This window comes from Eimeria maxima, genomic scaffold (genome assembly GCF_000499605.1).
Source record: "Eimeria maxima Weybridge genomic scaffold, Emw_scaff3, whole genome shotgun sequence".
Lineage (NCBI taxonomy): Eukaryota > Apicomplexa > Conoidasida > Eucoccidiorida > Eimeriidae > Eimeria > Eimeria maxima.
Window position 1 is genome coordinate 1 of NW_013565846.1, and position 20,002 is coordinate 20,002.

General features: G+C 50.1%; 3 protein-coding genes across 3 annotated transcripts; 1 reads left to right on the top strand and 2 right to left on the bottom strand.

The window, feature by feature from the left end:
* Positions 1 to 100: 100 nt before the first annotated feature.
* Positions 101 to 4,686, bottom strand: EMWEY_00000340 (ABC transporter, putative; the record flags this gene model as incomplete). The annotated part of the gene is made up of 13 exons (XM_013481232.1): positions 101 to 208; positions 490 to 616; positions 740 to 824; positions 1,184 to 1,250; positions 1,578 to 1,710; positions 2,010 to 2,056; positions 2,326 to 2,391; positions 2,664 to 2,891; positions 3,010 to 3,223; positions 3,360 to 3,490; positions 3,709 to 3,911; positions 4,046 to 4,222; positions 4,374 to 4,686. Coding segments are annotated over 13 exons (1,899 nt in total), but the record flags the coding sequence as incomplete, so codon positions are not given.
* A 5,298-nt stretch (positions 4,687 to 9,984) lies between these two features.
* On the top strand, positions 9,985 to 14,284 carry EMWEY_00000350 (RRM domain-containing protein, putative; the record flags this gene model as incomplete). The annotated part of the gene is made up of 12 exons (XM_013481233.1): positions 9,985 to 10,232; positions 10,430 to 10,569; positions 10,796 to 10,999; positions 11,666 to 12,021; positions 12,244 to 12,348; positions 12,516 to 12,626; positions 12,750 to 12,816; positions 12,908 to 13,065; positions 13,217 to 13,321; positions 13,427 to 13,768; positions 13,895 to 14,114; positions 14,256 to 14,284. The coding sequence occupies 12 exons, from the start codon at positions 9,985 to 9,987 to the stop codon at positions 14,282 to 14,284; spliced, it is 2,085 nt and encodes a 694-aa protein (XP_013336687.1).
* A 3,090-nt stretch (positions 14,285 to 17,374) lies between these two features.
* On the bottom strand, positions 17,375 to 19,240 carry EMWEY_00000360 (hypothetical protein, conserved; the record flags this gene model as incomplete). Its single annotated transcript, XM_013481234.1, has 1 exon — positions 17,375 to 19,240. One exon carries the CDS (start codon positions 19,238 to 19,240, stop codon positions 17,375 to 17,377), a length of 1,866 nt encoding a protein of 621 aa, XP_013336688.1.
* Between the last annotated feature and the right edge of the window lie 762 nt (positions 19,241 to 20,002).

The window sequence follows — 20,002 nt, forward strand, 5'->3', positions numbered from 1 at the left end:
ATATATATATATATATATAGAGAGAGAGAGAGAGAGAGAGAGAGAGAGAGAGAAAGAGAAAGTGGAGGAAGACGCTACGGTCAGGAATATGCTGACCCACCGCAACAACCTTAAAGAACGGACTCAACTGGTCGATCTGCGTCATGAATCCAGAAAAGAGGGCTAAGACAACCTGGGCTACTTGCGTAACGGCAAGTGCGACGACCTCCTTCAAGTATCGCACGCAGTGCACAACATAATGCATAGGTGGGTTATCCCTGGAGCCCAACCCCGAAGTAATCCGCACCACTGAGTCTGCCCCGTCCTAACAAGTTGTGCCCCTAAAGTATCTTTTCCATTTCTTGCCTAGACGTGGAATGATACGCATGTTGCCGAAGTAGCAACACGCTTCTTTCGCAGCGACAAGAACAGCAAGCTTTTGCCGTACAGCGCATTTCAGGGCATGCCGTGCAATTCTGCGACTGCCAAGGTAGTGCCAAGCACGCTTACATCGGTCACTATGGCCGATATGAAATAGCCGTATGATTGGAGAGATAAAACCGACAGTAGCAATACGCCTAAAGAAGCGAAAAACTTCGTTGCTGTTTCAGCCAAACCCATTATCCAAAAAGTAATCCTGATGCCAATGAGACAGACCGGCACGCGCGTAGAAGCATAGAGAGACGTTGATTCTTTCTCCTCGATACCCCCTCCCTGCGATATAGCTGTATATTTAGCTGTGATATATGCCCACGCTTACGTGTGGAAGATGATGGGGAAAATTAAAAATAATACGGTGTCTCCGGTTGACGTCCCGATGAAGTAAACCCACATGCGCAGGACACCTGCAAATTCAGCAGACACAATTCTTCATTGTCGCGACAAAAAGCCAAGAAGCAAATATCGCACAAACGACCTCGTCACACCTTCGACAGAAATTCGATTTATAGCACCTTGCCAATCTAGCACCCAGAATGCCCAAGCGCTTTAATGCCCAAGTGGCTTCAAAGCAGTCAACGTATCTCTATGATGATCCAACAGCCATACCTGATTCATATTCCCTCTGTGCAACAGGTCGAGCTTGGGGGAAAATATTCGCAACGGTAAAGATGCAGGAGAGAGACTGAGCAAACAGGCAAAGACTGGGCATCAACCAATCGAGCGCTGGCATGGCGTACTATTAGCGGGGAAAGTCTTGACGCACCTGAGTCAAGACGATCTGGTAGCAGGCCGACATCCGATTCCATGCGTCGCTCAGACTCCAGCCTATCCTGATTGAAAGCAGGACATGCTTCTCCTAGGCAGGTTCCCGTTGGTTTTGTCTTAAAAATGTGGACCCACCATGGATCTAGTTGGTTATTGCACGAAAATGAACAAGCAGCTAAAAGCGGTGGCCTACAAATAACATTGAGCCCGTGTTTGGCCTACTGGTAATAGATAAACGAGGGCAGAAGAGCTGTTATCAGGGTGACTGCCAAGCGAGCATAGGAGGTAGATGGGTCCCTCCACCGCAACAAGAGCCCTCGCCGGGTCAGGATAACGGCCTCCGTGAACGGTGAAATGCGCCCGCTATTCCGAGCGCGTCGTGTGCGGCCTACGGACGTCAGAGCATGGACCATATCGCGCTGAGCCGTAGCCACATTGTTAGGTCTACTGTCCTGCCCGATTGGGGCAGGCCGCGCGGAAACCTCCCTCGATCTGCGACATTCGGATTCCGAGTCTTGCGGGCTCCTGAGACAACATAGCGCACTGCGCTCAGGCAACGGATAATCACTGTGATGGATTGGCTTTGAAATGCTCATGCTTTAACAGGTACTCGCCAAGTTTTTACTTGTGTGGGGATCTCTTTGTGGGGATCCCTAGCACAGCTTCGATGCTGCACGATGAATGTCAAAGTGGACATCCCATTTTGGCATCCACTGCAGCGAAGTCGTGTTGACCACCTCTCTGCACAACGATAACTGAGCTTCCTCCGGTGCGCAGTAAGCATATAATACAGAAGGCACTGCGTAGCACCGTTTTAAGCGTACAATTTTGTCCTGTTACAATCCTCAGGTCTTGGAGTATGCGCAGGGCCCTGCGGAGCACAGAAGCGGGACAGTAGACTATGGCCACATATTCTTGGGTCACAATCTCATTTATTTAGAAGACTTTCAAAAAGGCTCAGAGCATTTTCTACAGAAAATAGAATTACTAATGCGTAGCTTGTTTGGGTTTCCACGGCATTTATCAGGAGTTAGTTCTAACCTACACTAACTGCAGCCTCTCCTCTTTTGTTATGTGGGCATCAAAATTATGAAGTATTCCAGTAGAAAGGGCCTCAACACTTCCTGAAGTTCCTCTTACCACTGGTTCCAATATGGAAGAAAACGTGCAGCTCCGTTGCTTAAAGTTGTCTCTTCCCTGGTCTTCCTGGCACGTCAAATCACAAGACCTACCACGGGAGGAACCTGTAATTTGGGCCCAGCTGCAGCCGTGGGGCAGCAGCCGCTGGGCACTCCACTACGCATTCCACACATTGCGGGAGGGCAACAAACACTGGCGTGGGACGAACTCAACAATAACAAAACAAATTTTGGTTCGATGGAGCAATGAACGGGCAGCGTTCGAAGCTAGTGTCTTGCTCAGAAGTAAACACAGCAACGATACACGAGATGCAGTGGAGTTCCTCCAAGCAACCCTACCCAATTCCTAAGGAATGCTTGACCCTCAAGCCTCCATGCGTCAGCCCATTCTTGCAGACGAGCAGCCTTAGACTGTGGATCGAGATGATGAAGGGCTGTGGCCTTGAGGATGAACTCAGCAATGTTTGCATCGACCCCACAAGGTTTGCAGCCCAAGTGTTCCAGCCAAGAAACCGCAGCCAGGCGATCTCCGTAGTACAACACCCGCCCTTCTCCTAGTAGAAGAACCTGAGTTAACGAGTTAACGCAAATACGCAGTGACGGGCGGCTGGTGCATGAAGGCGACAAATGAACGCTAAGAGACGGCATTGATATGATGGTGGAACTAGCTGCAGGTTTGTCGAACCTTGTTGAACAAAGAGAAGCACGAGCTGCTAGGTTGGTGTATAGTACACACGACAGTGCAACCAGCTGCCGCGAGAGTCGCCAACTGGTCGCAGACGGCCTTGGCCATAAATGAGTCCAAACCACTCGTGGGCTCGTCGGCGAAAATAACGGATGGGTTACTCAAGAGCTCGCTGGCTATGCAAAGCCGTTTCTTCTCACCCCCAGAAATTGATCTGCCATTGCACCCAGACAAAACCAGGCAGCTCTGCGCCCACCTCCCGCGAGTTTTGAGCCGGCATTCTCGATCTGGAAAACGTTTTGCAGGTTTCTGGTAGCTGTGTCGTATGGAGCGAAGAGTCAGCTGCTTACCCCCGTGCACCTTCATGCGGACCCCCAATGAATGACTTCGCTATATGCGCTAGGCCAAAGCATTCCAACAAGCACGCTGTAGTGCGCCTTGCCTCGTTCATTGTGGTTCCTTTAGGCAGACGGAGGCATGCCTATAACATGACGCATTCAGCGCGAAACAGACGTTTCTGGATATAGGATCCTCAAACTGACAGAACGCAGTGGCTTAGTCTAAGGCAGCTTAAATTCTGACGGTGAAGGCGTCATGGTCCAACAGGAATCGGCAGCCAGTAGGGAGAGGGGAGCGAACAAGCTGCTGAGCTGCTGAGGTGTGGCAAGCGTCAAGAACCGTTTTCTGTTAGGCAAATACCTGGAATAACAGATGTTCTTCCACCGTGAGGTATCCGAAAATGATGTCTTCCTGCTGAATAAAGCAGCTTAGCTCTTTGCACAACTGCGGCGTGCAAGACATGCCGTTCATTTCCACTTCCCCACGCAGACCCGTCGAAACCCTACCGCTTAAACAATTCAGGAGTGTCGATTTTCCGGCGCCACTGCTGCCCATCAAGGCAACTGCGCAAACAGAGCAATACATGAATGAAGCATATCGTGTCCGACTTCTGTTCGGACCCCACTCTTGGCTTCTGCAATGTATGCGATAGGGGCAGCGCTTTGGGCAACAATTGCCGGGCTTGGTCAGGCCGTACCGCAATCCCCTGGGTTAAATACAAGCTCTAGGCCATCGAGACATAAAATATCTTTTCTGAGTTTCCGCCGTTCGTCAGTTTCAAGATTCACCTCGTCACCAACTCCTCTGCGGCAGGTGCACAGCTTCTGGCAAGATCTGGATATGCACGATCCGTCAACAGGAAGTGCAACGGAGTCTGCAGGACACGTGCAGAGGCCTCTGAAATACATGTAGCATCAATAGTAGCAATGTAAAACAGAAATAAGAGGGTGGGAGTCAGTGCTTCTGAGGGGGTGCAGTCTGTAGGCTCTGGCGACACAGTCGAAAACTGTGTTATATTCGCTCACACGTAATGTCTTTACACCGCAGCACTACAGGCTGCACACCTCCAAAATCTCGGTCTTGTTCATTGCAAGATGCCTCTTCATTGGAGATAGCCAAACCACACATCCCATCATTTGGCAACGGTGGTGAAAGTGCGTTGCTGCAGCTACCTGCATGGTTCGCCAGAATGTCCGGTGATACCTTGCCAGAGGTTCGATCTGATGGCAAGAAGATAGCTCGATCTGGACTCAAGCTGCCACCGTCAAGCTTGCTAAGAGAAGGAGCAGGACTTCTTGTTTCGGCTGCTGCTGTCTCCTGCGGGTCTACAGCTGGCATGGTGGTTGACTCTGACGACTCCAGTTGCTGTGACGGCGGCGTGCGGCTGGAGATACGCTGCAAAAATAAGCCCTTATCTTTGTTAGCTGTGTATGTGCAGACGTTTTCTTCATGCGGTGGGCAGCTTCAATGTTTGAGCTGGGTATCGTGGCTTCAACGAGGCGCTTCCACGCCGGCCGGCCACGCTCGGCGATATTCACCTGGCTACGAGATTGACGTCTGATCATATAACAAGCAACAGCTTGGCAGATTTGCAACCTCCGCAGCTATTTTCGACGCTTTTCTGCAGCACAAAATTCGAAGGGAACCGTCACTGATGCGTCCGGCGATATCCGACGCGCCGACCCAAACTGATGTGAATTGGGAGCCGAACCATGGATTGTAGTTCAAATTGAGTAAAGAAACCTAACGTTGAAACGATTATTCACGTTTTGTTGCTGTGGAAGACCCTTGATTGGACACGGCAAACAAGCGAACTCCCAGGATAGCGCTGCATGCTGCACTCGCGGTACCCCGCTGTACTGAAATGCAGCTGCAGTCCCTGTATAATCAGTTAAAAATACAGGACGATTAACGTATATCGGCTCATTCCAACTACCAGCCTGTAGTGCACGAACACATCCAGCAAGCACTGCCCGCTCCCCCTTCCCAAATGAGATTCGCCGCTCACTGCCAATGGCAGCAACCTGCGATAATGTCTGACAGTCCATTTCAAGTAAATATGATTTATCTCTTCTTATCAAGCCAAAGTAAAAGCCCTCCGTAGTGGCAACACAGCAATGCACCCTTTTGACTTCCTAACTGAACCGTTGGAACAATGCTAGTGCTGTCTTCACTGCACGCACGAACACTTGGTCACGCCGCTTGTGTCCACAAGTATCTCATTGCTGACTTGTGAAAACGCACCTGTACGCTCTAATGAGTGGCAGTGTGCCCTGTCTTTCTGCTTGTGTACAAGGGCTCTTCAGAAACCACGAGCGCTGCTTCGTAGAACGCGTGCGATGATACACGCCTCACACTCCACAGCTTGCTCGCATAGAGACTGCTGCTTCTCCTCCCTCCTCTGAGCATGGTAGTGCCTTTTCCTTTCTCCTTGTCGACGTACATTGGCTTCGATTGTGTGTTGCAACATGTAGTGTGTTGACTGTCAACGTCTCACCGCTTGTACGTTTCCGCACATCTGCTTGTCTTATCAACAACCGTGCAGTCTTTTGCCAGGGACAACTTGCCCTCGCGTTAGGAAGATGTCATATCGTCCCTGCCGCCCATCAGGAGGCAGCGGTTCCTGATTTTTTCTGCCCGGTGCCGCGTGGCCCTCCTTGACCGCCCGTCTGAGCTGAGCTTAGAGCAAGCCAGCATAACCTTTCACAATTACTCTGTGCCCGACAGCGGGTCTTCTCTTGTTACCAGATCTGCCGTCCCTTCTCCCCACTGTTGCCTTCTTTATACGGGGTTTACCCAGCTAGACTGGTAGATTAAGCAATCCGCAAACACATCTGCGGTCATCTCCACCTGAAGTGCAACTAGAGTTAGCTGAGTATATATGGTGGTCCCCTTGGCACTGCTTATCAGCGATCTATTTGGAAATATGGCAATCTGCACAACAACGTAAACAAATTTCAACTGAGTAACTACAGGCGTGTCCAACTTGGCCCGTTTCCTAGTTTGGACGGCATCTCGCCGTTATCGCCGGTGGCACCACTGTCTGCTGTGAGCAGTCGCAGACACGCCGTAACCCTTGTCATTAGGCGACTTGCCACCAAAGATCAACGAAGCACTTCAACGAATACCCAACAGAGTGTCTTTCAATGTTCTCCACATTTTGCTGCTCACGGTAGACGTATTGTCGATGACGTGACTGTTCCTGATGTTACATCCCTTGCAACGGTTCCCAAACCGTCTGTTTCTGTGCCTTCTGCTGGTCCTGCCACTGGTTCAAACAAGGGCAAAAAGGAAAATACTGTGAACGATTCCCCATCAACTGGAGTATTGGGAGGCAAGACCTGCCCGACCCTGGCAGCAGGGTGGCATACATTACCAATTGCGGAAAGCACTGGTGTTACTGGCAGCAGCACTAAGCTCACTGTAGGTTGAGAAGCGTCAGTCGATCACAACGAAAGTAAGCTGGCTCTAGCGAAAGCACAGAAGAGACAAAGTGAAAATCCTTTGCGCCTCTCCAAACAGAAATTACCGGATACTTAATGGTGAATTCGCAAATTGAACCCATGCTGTGCGTGGGTTTAATCTGTGAATTCACTCACCCTCGGTGTGACTGCGGACGAGCTAGTGGCTGCGTGTACGGATCAGAAAAGCTTTCTTCTCACCAATGATTCAGAGCATCCGTACGAGTCTACAAGGTTATCGTCCACCTTCGAATGGCACCTGCCTTCGCGGGATGTTGTGCAAATCCTGCTAGCGAATTACGTAACCATAGGAAGCCAATTATTTGCATAAAGACACTTTTTTGGTTTCGCGATTCAATGCGCTTCGCAGTGGTATGGCTTTGTACGGCATGCTCTGCAGCTGCTTGGCGTTTCTCGCGTGAAGATGCGGATCATTTGGTAGGAGTTCTGCTTGCTATAGCATATCCTGGCTGAGCATAATCAACTCTACCATGTACACAACTATCGAGCCCCCATTAGGTCGCCTAGGAAACCGTAATTAACCTGCAGCGATAGCTCAGCAGGTTCAATACGGTGCCCACACAGCATAACGTTATACTCCAACCTGCCAATGCGGGTGTGGAACGGAGTCATGTGGCGGCCGTCCGGATGGGTTTGGATCTGTAAGACCGCAACGTCGAAGCCAGATGATGAATTCATTGGGGAACCTTGGAAATGATGAACCACATTGCCGATCGCCTGTACCGAAAAACGTTGTTCCACCGTGGGCTTGAAGTTAACGCATATGCGCCACATGCCATCCTGTTCTTTCGGAAACTCCGGATTGTGCCCGGATGCTCTTGTTTGCCGATTATGTTAACAGGCAGACGCTTGCGCAACATCCGCCGGTCACCCACGGCATGCTTAGGACTCTGTCAAGTTCAAATAGTCTAATGTAGAGGTCCCTTATCATGGTTATATGACCACTTTTGAATACATAACTCATTTTATGCCCATTCTCGTTCCGATTAGAGCATCCCGTCAACCGTCCTGGAAGCGTACCCGCAGATAATGTGTCAAAGAAAAACTGGAAGGGCTCCCCGCCATAGCTACAGGGAGCAAATCCACTTCGCAACCTACGGCGGCTTGGCCTAGTATTTTCTGCCCATTAATACAGAATTGGCTAGGCACAGGTGTAACTGGAAAAGGATCTGTGGGTGCGGCACTCGACAATTTTGGCCCTATTGCTAGGCCGCACGTTGCGTGATCGACTGGTGCTGGTGGGAGACCAACATACACCAGCGGAGGCAACAAACTCCCTCCCTGTCGCCACATTGCGGAAAGAAACATATCGGGATGGCCGGCAAAGGTAGAGGCACTTTACCATTGCTGGCTTGAATTGGCTGTGGTGTAAACATACTCTCGGTTGGATGGGTTACAGAGGTTGAGCTTGATTAAAAATCGTCAGGGATCCCAACAGCTTGTCGCCTCCTCACCGGTAAACTGGTCCTAATTTTTCTTCATTGTTTAGAGTAAGGAAAAAGCTGCGATCTAACAAAGATTTTAGGAGAGTTTGAAAAGATTCCTTGTAGGTACGTGTCTGTTCTAGCACCCCCAATACTACTAACAGCTTGTTGCCGCCATGCTGTGGGGGTGCGGTTCGTTGGTCGCGCCTGCATCCCTTGAACCATTCGTTGCTACTAACTGTAACTACGTTCCTCAATCTTGCCCGAGGGTTACTGTGAGCTGCAAAGCAGCGGGAATACTTCGTATCAGTGTTCCATGGGAGAACCTTACTGCCATATCCAGTCTCCAGGAATCCGAAAATGGTCTCAGACGCCGGAGCCTCGAGAGAGGACTTGGACTGTCGTAAGTTGCAGCAAATCTTCGTGAAACTTAAGACACATGAGAGCCGCACATACAAGCACAAAGAAACCTCCTCAGATGCACGCATGAGCATTGTAGACAATCGTTGAGGTCCTCCGTTTGTATATAGCTTGCCTATTACGGCCAGGATACGAGTTCAGGCGCCAGGTTCAGAGAGACGTGCCAATACCGGACAGAATATGTTAAAAATATTCTGTACGAGGCAACCCCACATGCAGGCAAAAGGAACCCCACCCTTGACGCAAGCGACGACACCGTAGACAATTGTTAAACACTTACCTGGCCCTCAGTACATGGCCTGAGCGCAAGCATATCTACTCATAGCAACAAAAGGAACATGCAACAGAAGCAGTGACTCGCTGAAGAGGAGGCCAGTGGCCCAGGAACGAGCCTGGCTCCACACAGGGGGTCCGTATGCAAAAACCAATAAAGTAGAATGCTAGGAAGGCTTTATCCATGACCATCTTTTCTCGAGCCATAAAGCCCTGTTGGGGCTACTTTGTGTGCAGAGGGGACGAAAGGGTTCTTGCACACGCCTCCAGCGGCCAGATTCCTCCGAGGTATGCCAGCCTGACTTTATCATTTCGAATAAGCCCTTCCATCTATGGGAACTTCACTGATGCAAAACTGTAACTGTGGCTCTGTAGAGAGGACCTTTACAGCAATGTTAGCATTGACAGTCAACAGCCTGTCTCCCTCTCATGAAAGCCCCTAAGCCCCAAGGCTTGCAACTTCTCATGCAGCTGTGGAGGAGCTTTTTTGTATCCAAGAAGACTAATAGTGCAGTTGTGCTTGTTTGTTTGTTTTGAGGCTATTCATACATTGAGTTGGTCCGAGACTCTGCGCCGCGCTTGAGGGCCCCCCACGCCGTTGCTTGCGCCTGGGGCTTTGGTGGCCGGCTATCTGTTGACCCACCTGGTACGGCTTAATTTTAGATGAATCCATATGCTGAGTTGCTACGGCAACTCTCTGAATGGCATAGGGGGTTGTAATAGGACAGAAGAGCGCCGCTGGAGGGAGCCGGCGAGGAAGCCGCCGCACTTTGTCTACACTACACGAACATCCTCCCGACCAGAAATTGCAGCTTTTGACGAGTTTTAGCGCGCGTGATAACTCAGAGGGTCCTTGGACCCCAGCGCTTTTTCTATGCCGTCTGAAAGGAGCAGCTAGTCGGCGGAGCAGGGATTTGCTGCTGGTGTTGTAGTAGTGTATGTGCAGTCCGATAGTTCCGGAGAGCAGCTGCTGCTCGGTGGTATCGAGGGAACTCAAGTGTTTCATTGTGTATAGGTCTCGCGTCTGAGTGGAGAGAATGGCTACGGAAGAGCCCCATGCGGTTCCCGCCGCGGGGCCTCAAGACTGCGTTCCGGATCTTCAAAGCAGTGACTCTGCGACCACAGCAGAAGCAGTTGCTGCTGCAGCTGCCGCTGCAGCTGCTGCAGCTCAGCTAGCTGTGGCAACGAGCTCAGCAGATGGTGGATATCAAGCTCACCCTTTCACGACCCTTTTTTTTATCGACTTCTCCTTCCTAAGGGCTGGCAACATCACGGAGGTCGTGGAGTGAGTGTAGAATTCCACAGTATGCGTTTAAGCCTCTTAGGGCAGTGCAGGTGCTCTGGAATGTGCTGGGATGCAGGAAGGGGAACGAGACTGAGCACAAAAAGCCCATTGAGTGCGTGTTGACGAGCAAGACATGTGGAGCTTCGTGAGCAGTTTCACTTGAAGCTCGCCGGTGGTTTGTGGGTGCTTCTTTGCAGGATTGCGTGGGTGGTTTTTGATGTGGCGACCCGACAGTCCCTAGAGGAAGTTTCTGTTCTTGTCCGCCCGGAGCAGCTCTTGGCGCCGGCTGCGGTTCTCACCAAGCTTGGAGTCACGCAGGAGCAGCTCTTTGCCGCCTGTACGGTTGACTGTTGCCACATTTTTGCATATGCCTAGACAACATTAGTTCTTGGGCTGAAGTTAATGTCTGGCATATTTCCCCTTGCCGCGGATTGGCCGTGACAGTTTTGCAGTTATGCTTGGTTGCATACACTCGATTACTACTTTCCAAATTAATTTTTCTTTGAGCTCAGTGCATTGTGCTTCAAGCATCTCACGATGGTTTCGTTGTGCGTGCATCTCAGCGACTTTGGGCGAAGTCATTCAGAAACTCGATACTGCAATCTTCCAGAGAAGTCAAGACGGCGTAAATTCTGCAATGCTTTGTGTCTATGAACCCGAGAAACTGAAGGATTTCCGCGCGTGCGCAGCTGCTCGCCAAGTAACTCTCTATCCCCACTTCGCGCAAGCTGTGGTTTTGAAGCGCGTTATCCAGCAGTTTTTGAACAGTAAGTGTGCTCAATAGAAGTCGAGCCAGTCGTAAAGGGGCCTACAACTCTTTTGTCGAGCCCGATTTACTATGAGTATTGGCGGAGTTTGGCTCATTTGGCACACCTTCTTCGAGCTGAATTTTCGTTTAAGCGGAAGGCATTGCGCAAGGACAGCGGCTTTTTCGAAACGTTACAGGGCATGCATTTGGGCTATTCCTGAAACTGTAGAGCCTGGAGACCTTAGCAACTCAGTGATAATGCCTACCTGACTCGGGAAAGCCTGTGCTTATGCCCCACTAAATCTGTGAAATGCGAAGTTTGTAATCTTGTACTAACTCGAAGTGATTTGTGAAGTATCAGGATTCGGTTTTGCATAGATACCAGTATTACCGGTGCGCCTATGCCACTACGTGCTCCACTGGTGGTTCACGGTGTTTGGCGCACCGCCGGAGCGTGCTACGTGGCTGGCTGTGTTGCAACAGTTTTCCACCAGTCCATTGGAGTCCCTTCGCACTCTTTGTGGTACTCGAAGATGCTTGCGCAGTCAACGAGCAGATGGAGGGGGCTCCTAATTCTTCCGTTCCGCATTTCTCTTTCCGGTCACTGTGGATGCTTCTTTCGCAACATTTCGGGGCCAGTAGTCAGGTAGCTTTGGTTTGGGCTTTTCGGTGATCTTGTTTGCAGTAAAAGGGGACGACTTGAGGAGCCTGAGTACGGCGGCGGGCGCGCTGCACTTGGCAGCACCAGAAGGGCGGGAAGATGGTTTGGCGGCGTGTCGGTGCATGTGTGCCATTTTGTTTTTGCTGCTATCAAAGGGCCTGCTTTTGCTGAAGGAGCATTCGATTAACGTGGAAGACCCGTCTTCCGGAGAGACCCTCAAACCGGTTGGAGCACCGGCGGCGAACGGATTCGCTGGCGTTGGAACACATATTCGTTTGAGAGGGCTTCCTTGGGACGTTAATGAAGATGCCATCATCCGCTTTTTGAAGCCCGTTGTTGACGTTACAGAGTTGGATGTTTGTGTCTGTGTTGGCCTTAACGTACGCTATTGAATTTTAAATATCCTAGGCTACAGAATTCAAAATCCGTTGTGGCCTTTCTGGCACTAGTGATTTTGACAGATCCTTAACCCCCTGTGTATATTTCCCCTGACAGTGCACGTGCACCAGACAGCTCGTGCATCTTTCGAGTAGTTATATTCATGGGGGAATGCTGCACGTGCTCCGATGATGCGTATGCTGTTTGTTGTTGCGTTACCTCAGAAACGCGTGACAGGAGAGGCGTATGTGAATGTCCACACAACTGACATGCGGGATGTGGCAGTTCGGACTCTTCATGGTCGCATGATGGGGCCACGGTGGATAGAGGTAAGACGACTGCACGTCGTCCTTTTCCACAGTGCAGTGGTGTGGTCTCTGCAGGAAGTTATTGTCGAGGACACGAGGTTTGCTGCGTGGCAACATTATTTGGCAAGGCGCCTTCATGGCTGGTTCAAATATGGTTGCATCTGCACCGTATTTCTGTGTCTAACTAGGTGTTCCGGTCCAGCGCCGAAGACTTCGAAAGGGCCATGCAGCGAAGGGTAGCGGTGATGAACTCGGGCACGAGAGACGGTCGGGACGCTGATGTTAAGGGCCTGAACTTAGTAAGTCCGCATTATGCTACCCTTCAGGGGGGGCGCCACTTGATTGCGGCAAATACACAAAACAAAAGGGGCAAGCTGTGTCGGTGTGGAACAGTAGAATCATGGTTGATGAGCCCGTTGCAGACTGTCTTGAAGCTACGCGGATTGCCATGGACTTGCACTGACAACGACGTCGTCAATTTTTTTCAAGGTGCGTTGTTTGGCCCCTTCCAAGCACTATGTGTATCAAGCTGCACATCCTTTGCAGGTTCGGCTTTGTGGTCCCTTGCCTTTCGCCTCAGAGCATGGATTCGAGATTGGATTCGACTCTGTTGTTTTGGGAGTTGCTGTGGATGGAAGGATGAACGGGATCGCATACGTCGAGCTTCCCGATGCTGCCACAGCAGATGCAGCGAAGGAGAAATTGCACAGGAAATACCTCGGTCGCAGGTTTGTTGAGGTAGGACTTCCGAAACTGATCCATTGTCTGTAGACGCCGTGTCCCTAAACATGGGTCTCGGCGCTCGCTATTGCGTGACGTATTTACGCTGAAGTTTGGGAATTGCGCAGAAAGTGAAGGGATTGTTGCTGACTCCTTGTTTATCCTGCAGGTGTATCCGTCTACTAGAGAGGAAATGCAGAGGGCGAAACGACCAGGGCGAATGATGCCGTCTGACGTTGGCGTGGGAGCTATGCGCATTCAACGTCCAGTAAATGTGAGGTTTGGAACGACCGCAGGCCTTCACCATTTTGTCCGATTTACTTAATTCTGGTACGTTTGTACAGCCTGTGCCGTCGCTAGTATTCCCGTTGCTGCGCAGGCTCGCGTGATGAGCGGAACTGCTCAAGGACCGTACAACGGAGGATATGGGGCCGGACCGCAGGCATATGGAGCCATCGGGGGAGGTATGGCGCCCACCCAAGCATACGGTGGCATGGATGGTATGGGCGGTCCCCCGGGAAGCTATGCTGGCTATGGTGCACCTACCCACGACATGTACGGAGGATATGGGACCGCTGTCCAAGCCGCCTACGGCCAAACGTCTCCACAAGTTGCGCAGCCGGCGGCTGCACAGGAAGTAGGGCCCATTCCTGCTGGATGGAGCTATACTGTGTTGAGGCTCCGGGGGATGCCCTTCAATGCTAATGAGCAACATATTGTGGTATGTCACCAGCGAAGGCAGGTTTTTGGGTCGTTTCTAGGTAGGCGTAGTGAACTGTACTCCACTTTCCGTTGCTCGTGTATCATGTCGTTTGTCACTACGGCTTGTCCTTCCCCTGCTTGTCAGCAATTTTTCCAAGGTTTCCACATGACGGCAATCCTCCCGTCTACCATTCCCATAGATGGCCGGCCGTCTGGAGAGGCTTATGTTCAGTTTTCTGATGTTAATGAGACCTGGAGAGCCTTACAAACGAGGAACGGTGCTCGTATGGACAGGCGATATATTGAGCTTTTCCCCGCAAGCAAGCAGGAAATGACGTTTGCAGCACAAGGAGGCGACCCGAGAGGTGGGTCCGGTCACTCAGCTTACAACAGGTCACGATTCTTGTACTAGTACATTGAATGCCTACACTGTGACTGCTGTTTGCGTTCGCATGCCTTCGATGCTGTTTGGTGTGCCTTCTGTTTCTTGGCTTTTGTTGCTGCAGCTTTTAGGGAGAGGGACAGGGCTTTTTGACTTTAAGCATCATGTTAACCATGTTTTCTCTCAACGGGAAGTAGTGCGGGATTCACCGGAACGTATTTCTGTTGCAATCACTGGAAGGGTAGCCCTGTGGATAGCAATACGAACTGTTGGCTTGGTGAGGTTTTCAACGTTCAAGCAGCTCTCCGGAAGCTTCTCTTCACGAATAGCTTGGAGCAGGCGAACTGGGCCACAACTGTCGATGCTTACGGCCTCCTCACCAAGCCTCGGATTTAGTTTTTTCCCTGGCAGATGCAGAGGCGCATGTGCTAGCTGGTGCATTTGCGGTTGCTTAAGTGGCGTCAAGAGGTACTTCGACATGCAGGCTTCTCTGAAAAACTCAGAATGTTGGTTGAGGTTGACGTTCGCTAAGATTTGAGCAGGCAACAGATGATATTTGGCTGCGCTCGTTTTGACTTCGAATTTCTGGCTGAGTTCTTCTCGCTTCCGTCAATATCAGCGCGTTGAAAAAACCATTTTCCGTTCGTAGATTACATTTGTGTAGGGCCACGTGATGCAAGAAACCGCGCTGTTTCGCCTTTTCAGCGGGCTCAGTAGCGTCAGCGGCTGATCGTGCGGCGCTACTTTAGGGATTCGTCGGGTGGACGACGAGTAACTGCGCACTTTTCTTTTGAAGAAGCGGCTGAGTGCGAAAGCTGTTCTGGGTTACGACCTTCGCACAATCCTCTGTCTGCAGATATATTGGGCACTGAACTGTAGGAAGGTCGCACCCTAACCAAAGGGTCCTGCAGAGGCTACGCCAGCAGTCCTACACCGTCAGTTCACAGTGATTATTTTCTCAAAACGAAGGGTCGGAGTTGAAAGTGACACAGAGGTCCACCAAGGCCACATTAGCTCAGACGGAAACGACCCACCAAGGCAGTTGCTACAATAGCATCTACACTACATACGGGTCCGTGTAGCGTTGTAGTATTCATTAAGCTCAAGTACTGTCATCGGTACAGCTACCCATGCAAAACTGTGGGGCATGGTGGCGGTCTCTGGGAGCTGCGGACCTAGAGAGCTCGCACCAGCTGTTCAGCAAAACGACCTGCAACAATAGGGTTTTTTGCCTGGTCGCAGTTTTTCAATCATTTTTTGTAGGGTCTCCTAAATCGTTTAAAGTGCGGATGCTGTGCTCATAAGAGTTGCAGACAGCAGGCGTACTAAATTCCCAACACCGGGAGATAGCAAAGAGCGATGGTGTTCAAACTGGGCTTCTGCTGTGGAGCTTTCGCAGGTATGTGAAGTCCTCATTAGCACGGCAACATCACGTGCAAAGATATACAGAAGTGCTCGCAATGCATGCATCTCTAAAGAATTCTTTCAGAATTGGAACTCCAAAATTTGTCTGCAAGGCAGTTGGCGGGGAAATGCAAAGGGGAGCTGCGTGGGAAACCGTAGCGTGCCTCCGAAATGAATTAGCGTGCAGAAGGCACGGGCCAGTGTTGTGGAACGTCTTGCTTGACGGAGATAGTACTGAGGTTTCTTTAAATATCGCGAAACGAGGGCTAGTTTCATACGGAGTGACAACATATAGAGCTATACAGATTGTGTTCCTCCAACCGTTTTTCGCTACAGAAGTGCGTTCCGTAGATACTGTAATTTATTTTTCTGTGGCTCATAGGGGTGCATCATTTACCTCCCGCCCACGGTTCCGCTTGTGTGGTCCCTTCGTCCCGTCAGAATGCAGGAACAGCAAAATATGTGGTTACTTGCACCCTACTGCCCATCTAAAAAGCAGGAAATCGACATGAAGTCGACATGATCTTTAGCCATCTATTCGAGTTTCAGCACGCTTGCGTCCAATAGCAATGGCAAACCATTGCTTTGGGATGCTGCATATGCGCGCCTGTGGGAACACGACAGGAACAACGTCATATGACGTAAGGCTCTGGACCTCCGTGGTCATAACCACACATTTCGTGAGATGTTTTGGCTAACTATGAATGAAATGCTAGTGTTACAGGGGTTAGATGCAACATATGGGTAACTAGCACCGTTTTGTTTAACTCCCCCAACCAGTTATTCCGCTATTGCTCTACGCAGACCTTGTGTGTGTTATCTCTGAGGTAGAAATTCAGAAGGCACTCTTCGTCACTCCGCCACATACGAAAGTGTGTAATTCGGCATTGACTGCTTTGGCTTAAGTGGAAATATATACATAAGATGCAGGACTAGCATAAGGCTAAGCAAGGTGCCCTGCAAAGAAATATGAATACGGACCCCAGCAGTACTATACCAAATAACGTTTCACGTTTACTTGCCATGCTTTCGTAGCATTAATTTCTGTTGGTTACATGCATGCACCTGAAATAATGCATAGGCATGGCTTCATTTTGGAAGATTCCTTGAAGGCACACTTTTGGGTAGGTAAGTTATGCGTTGAAGGTCGGATTACTAAGCGGCAGCCCAAAAGTCTGAAAATGTGGAGCCAGCAACAAAACGAATGTTCTGCATAATAGATTTTTCATGCAGGTGGCAACGTACCAAACCGTCATTCCGCCTTGTTGCCCACCGTAGAACATCCTATGTCGTCTTGATGCTATGCAACGTGGTTTGGCGTGGCTACAGAACAGCTAGAATAATGAAGCTTTAACTGAAATGTAAGCCCGCTATGGTTGGAATGGAACTGATGTAAATGCCAGAGCGTTTACATGTGCTGTGGCTTTTCAAAAAATTTGCGAACGCAACCAGGAGTCAACCCATGTGAACGTAACAGTTGCAAAACGTAGGCTTCCAAGTTATTCTGTTCAAAAAGGCTAGGAAACGCATGCCTTCGCACCAAACGGTGAATGCGTTCCTGCAATCAGCCCTGGATATCGGCTTCCGATCAAACAGCATGGCCACAAATGTTCCCCCACATTTCCCCGCACGTCTTAATGCGGAAAGCAGGTCACCCTTCAATGGGAAACAACTGCTTGATTGTATCACCGCCTGATATCAAACTTGTTCAATGGTACCAGCTTAAGGACACCGGACGACGCCCGCCCATCACTGGCGGAAATAGTCAGAACCAATGAGTTAATCACACAAAATTCTGTCAAGGAGCCCCTGCATTTATGCGAAATGTGTTGTATAATATCATTGTTCATCATCAGATCCGTTGTCTTGTCCGTTGTCTTGTCCTCGCCACACGGACCACGTTTTAGTAAGAAAGCATTTCGGAGAGGATCTCATACAGAACAGTTGGTTCTCTATTTCCATGACTTCTTGGAATGTGGGAGCACCTCCAAGCTTGTACAACTCCAGGGCTCTGCTCAGTCGCTTCGCCAATTTGTACTGGAATCCGTACTTGCCTTCAAGCCCGCACCGAGGCTTGTGCGAATACGTCGTTGGCACTTTTCTAAGCATCAACGCCCATGATTCTTTCAGCTGTGGGACATCCCCCAACACTTGCAATACTTTATAGAACGCATTGAACGCCAAGAAGCGACGCCCCAGGGATTCAACGGCTGCAGAAGGCTTCGTATTATCAACAGGGACCGTCATAGACATAAGAACGCGAGAGGCCAACTTTTGGGCAGCATTAAACATTTGATTAGCTGCTGATATGCCGAGGACCGACCGCTTACACAGGCGTTTAATAGCCATAAGATAGAAGATCAAAGGTCCACATCTATCCGGATCATAGTACAACCTCACTTTCATATCTTCCGGCCGTATATCTGGGTGCAGTTTGGGCAGCTGCACCTGACCGTTCCCGTCTTCGGTGCATGCCTCTTCTGAAGGCTGTACTTCTGCATCTGTAGGGTCCCTATTCTCATTTGACTTGCTGACAGTCGCTGTCCTGGCACTTTTAGGGCCCCTCTTATCATTTGAATTGCTGACAGTGTCTGTCCTGGCATGTGACTTCATCAGCAACTTCTGTCTCAGTAAGAGCTTTGTTTGCTGTGACCTCTCGCTCCAGGTGCCTTGGTTCTCTCCCCCTGCATCACTCACTTGGGAGTGGCCTAAACTAGATCCATCCGTCTCGGATGAACTTGTAGAGAGCCCTGAAGATGGTAATTGTGCTGAAACCTCATCAACTCTCTGTGGCGAAACACCGAAATTGTCCAGGCCTTGATCAACATCCAACGGATAGTACTGACGCTGTGAAGCTTGGGAGGACTGTGGCACGGCATCCATCTCCTGTAAGGTTTGGCCCCACACATGCTGGGTTGTCAAGCCTGGAAGAGGATTAAAGAGAGAAGGTAGAAACGGAATATCTGGTGGAAATAAATTGGGAGGGAGCTCGCCAGGCTGAACAACCTGTGGATAGTTCTGCCCAAGGCTACGATCAGAAGCGGAACCTGTTCCTGCAGGTGCATCAACCATCCAGCTTGAACCAGGAATAGCCGGAGCAGGAGCATTTTGTGGTCCTTCGTCTCCACTCATTCCGAAAGTGTTTTCTTGAGCGGACTGTTGGAGTACCGGCACGATACCCGGGTCGCGCAAAGAGTTGTCTCGCCCTTGCACTTCCGAGCTCGAGACCACCCCTATCACCGATTGCGAGGAGCCTGCAGTATCTTGGGAAGATTGTGGATGGGTCCACTCACCTATTTGAGTGCAAAGCGATGCAAGCATATCAGCATCCAAACTGATCCACTCTTCTTCATCAAATAATGGGTTTCTCCCTAATGGAGACCCATGCCCTTCATTACCAGCTGCAAGCCGCCTCCCCGCAGCCCCTTCATTAATCTTTTTAGAGAGGATGCAATGGGAAAACAACACAGACATTCCTACAACGCAAGCTGCAACAAACCAAAAAGTGAGGGAAACGGCCTTTGGTCGCATCCATCGGGATGCTGACTTCACCTCCCGCGTGGTCGTCACTTGTGGATCAGATCCAATTATGTCGGGCACATCTGCTGAGTTTCTATGCCCATCACGACGCTCGCACGGTTCTAGGCTGGTGTGAGATGTCACGAGCGGCAACTCGGGCCCTCCAGCAGGAGACTGCCCCGCCATTTCCAGCTCAGACAGCTATCCCAAAGTAACCGTTGCTTACTTAATGAATCTGTTCCAAAAAGGCAAAAGGAAGCCAAGTTATGCAGCATAGTGTGATTGAGCACCTCTGGATTGAGCATCGCTTCATGGCAGTGGGCGCCTTCCTAGAAGCAACCGAATAAATGAAATTAGAAGCTCCAAAACCACTTACTCAGTGTAATAACAACGACTATTCACTGTGGTTCGCTTACACGATTTCTTCGATCTGCACGGGACCCGTGCTGCCGAAGACTGCACTTGACGGTCGCTCCCTCCAGGGAGCTGCAAATTTTGTGGCTGAGACTTCATCTCTGAATCGCTCTCTTCATGCGGAAAAATTTATTATTATATTTCTTGTACATTTTGCTCCAATGGCAGAATTCCTAGTTTACTGAGCACCCTTTCCCAACTGTTAGTGTCGATTGCCGCTCTTCAGTAGCTTCTCCCGTTAATGTTGAGCGTTGACAGCAATCAGCACACTTTCTGATATTTTGTGTGACGGAAGGTGTAAGACTCTTGAGACTTAAGCCCTTTCAGATCCTCCCCTGTTACTTTTCCATTCCCATGGCCTGTACAATATATGGTGGGCGAAGGAATGCTCATTCTGTGAAATACAGCGGGAGGTGCGGGACTGACAGCTCCGATCCATCCATGACCTTTTTAGCACCCTCCAACGCTTAATAATGCAGACAAGCTTATATATTTCTACTAATAGGGAGAGTATCCCATTTGAGCTCAGCTGCT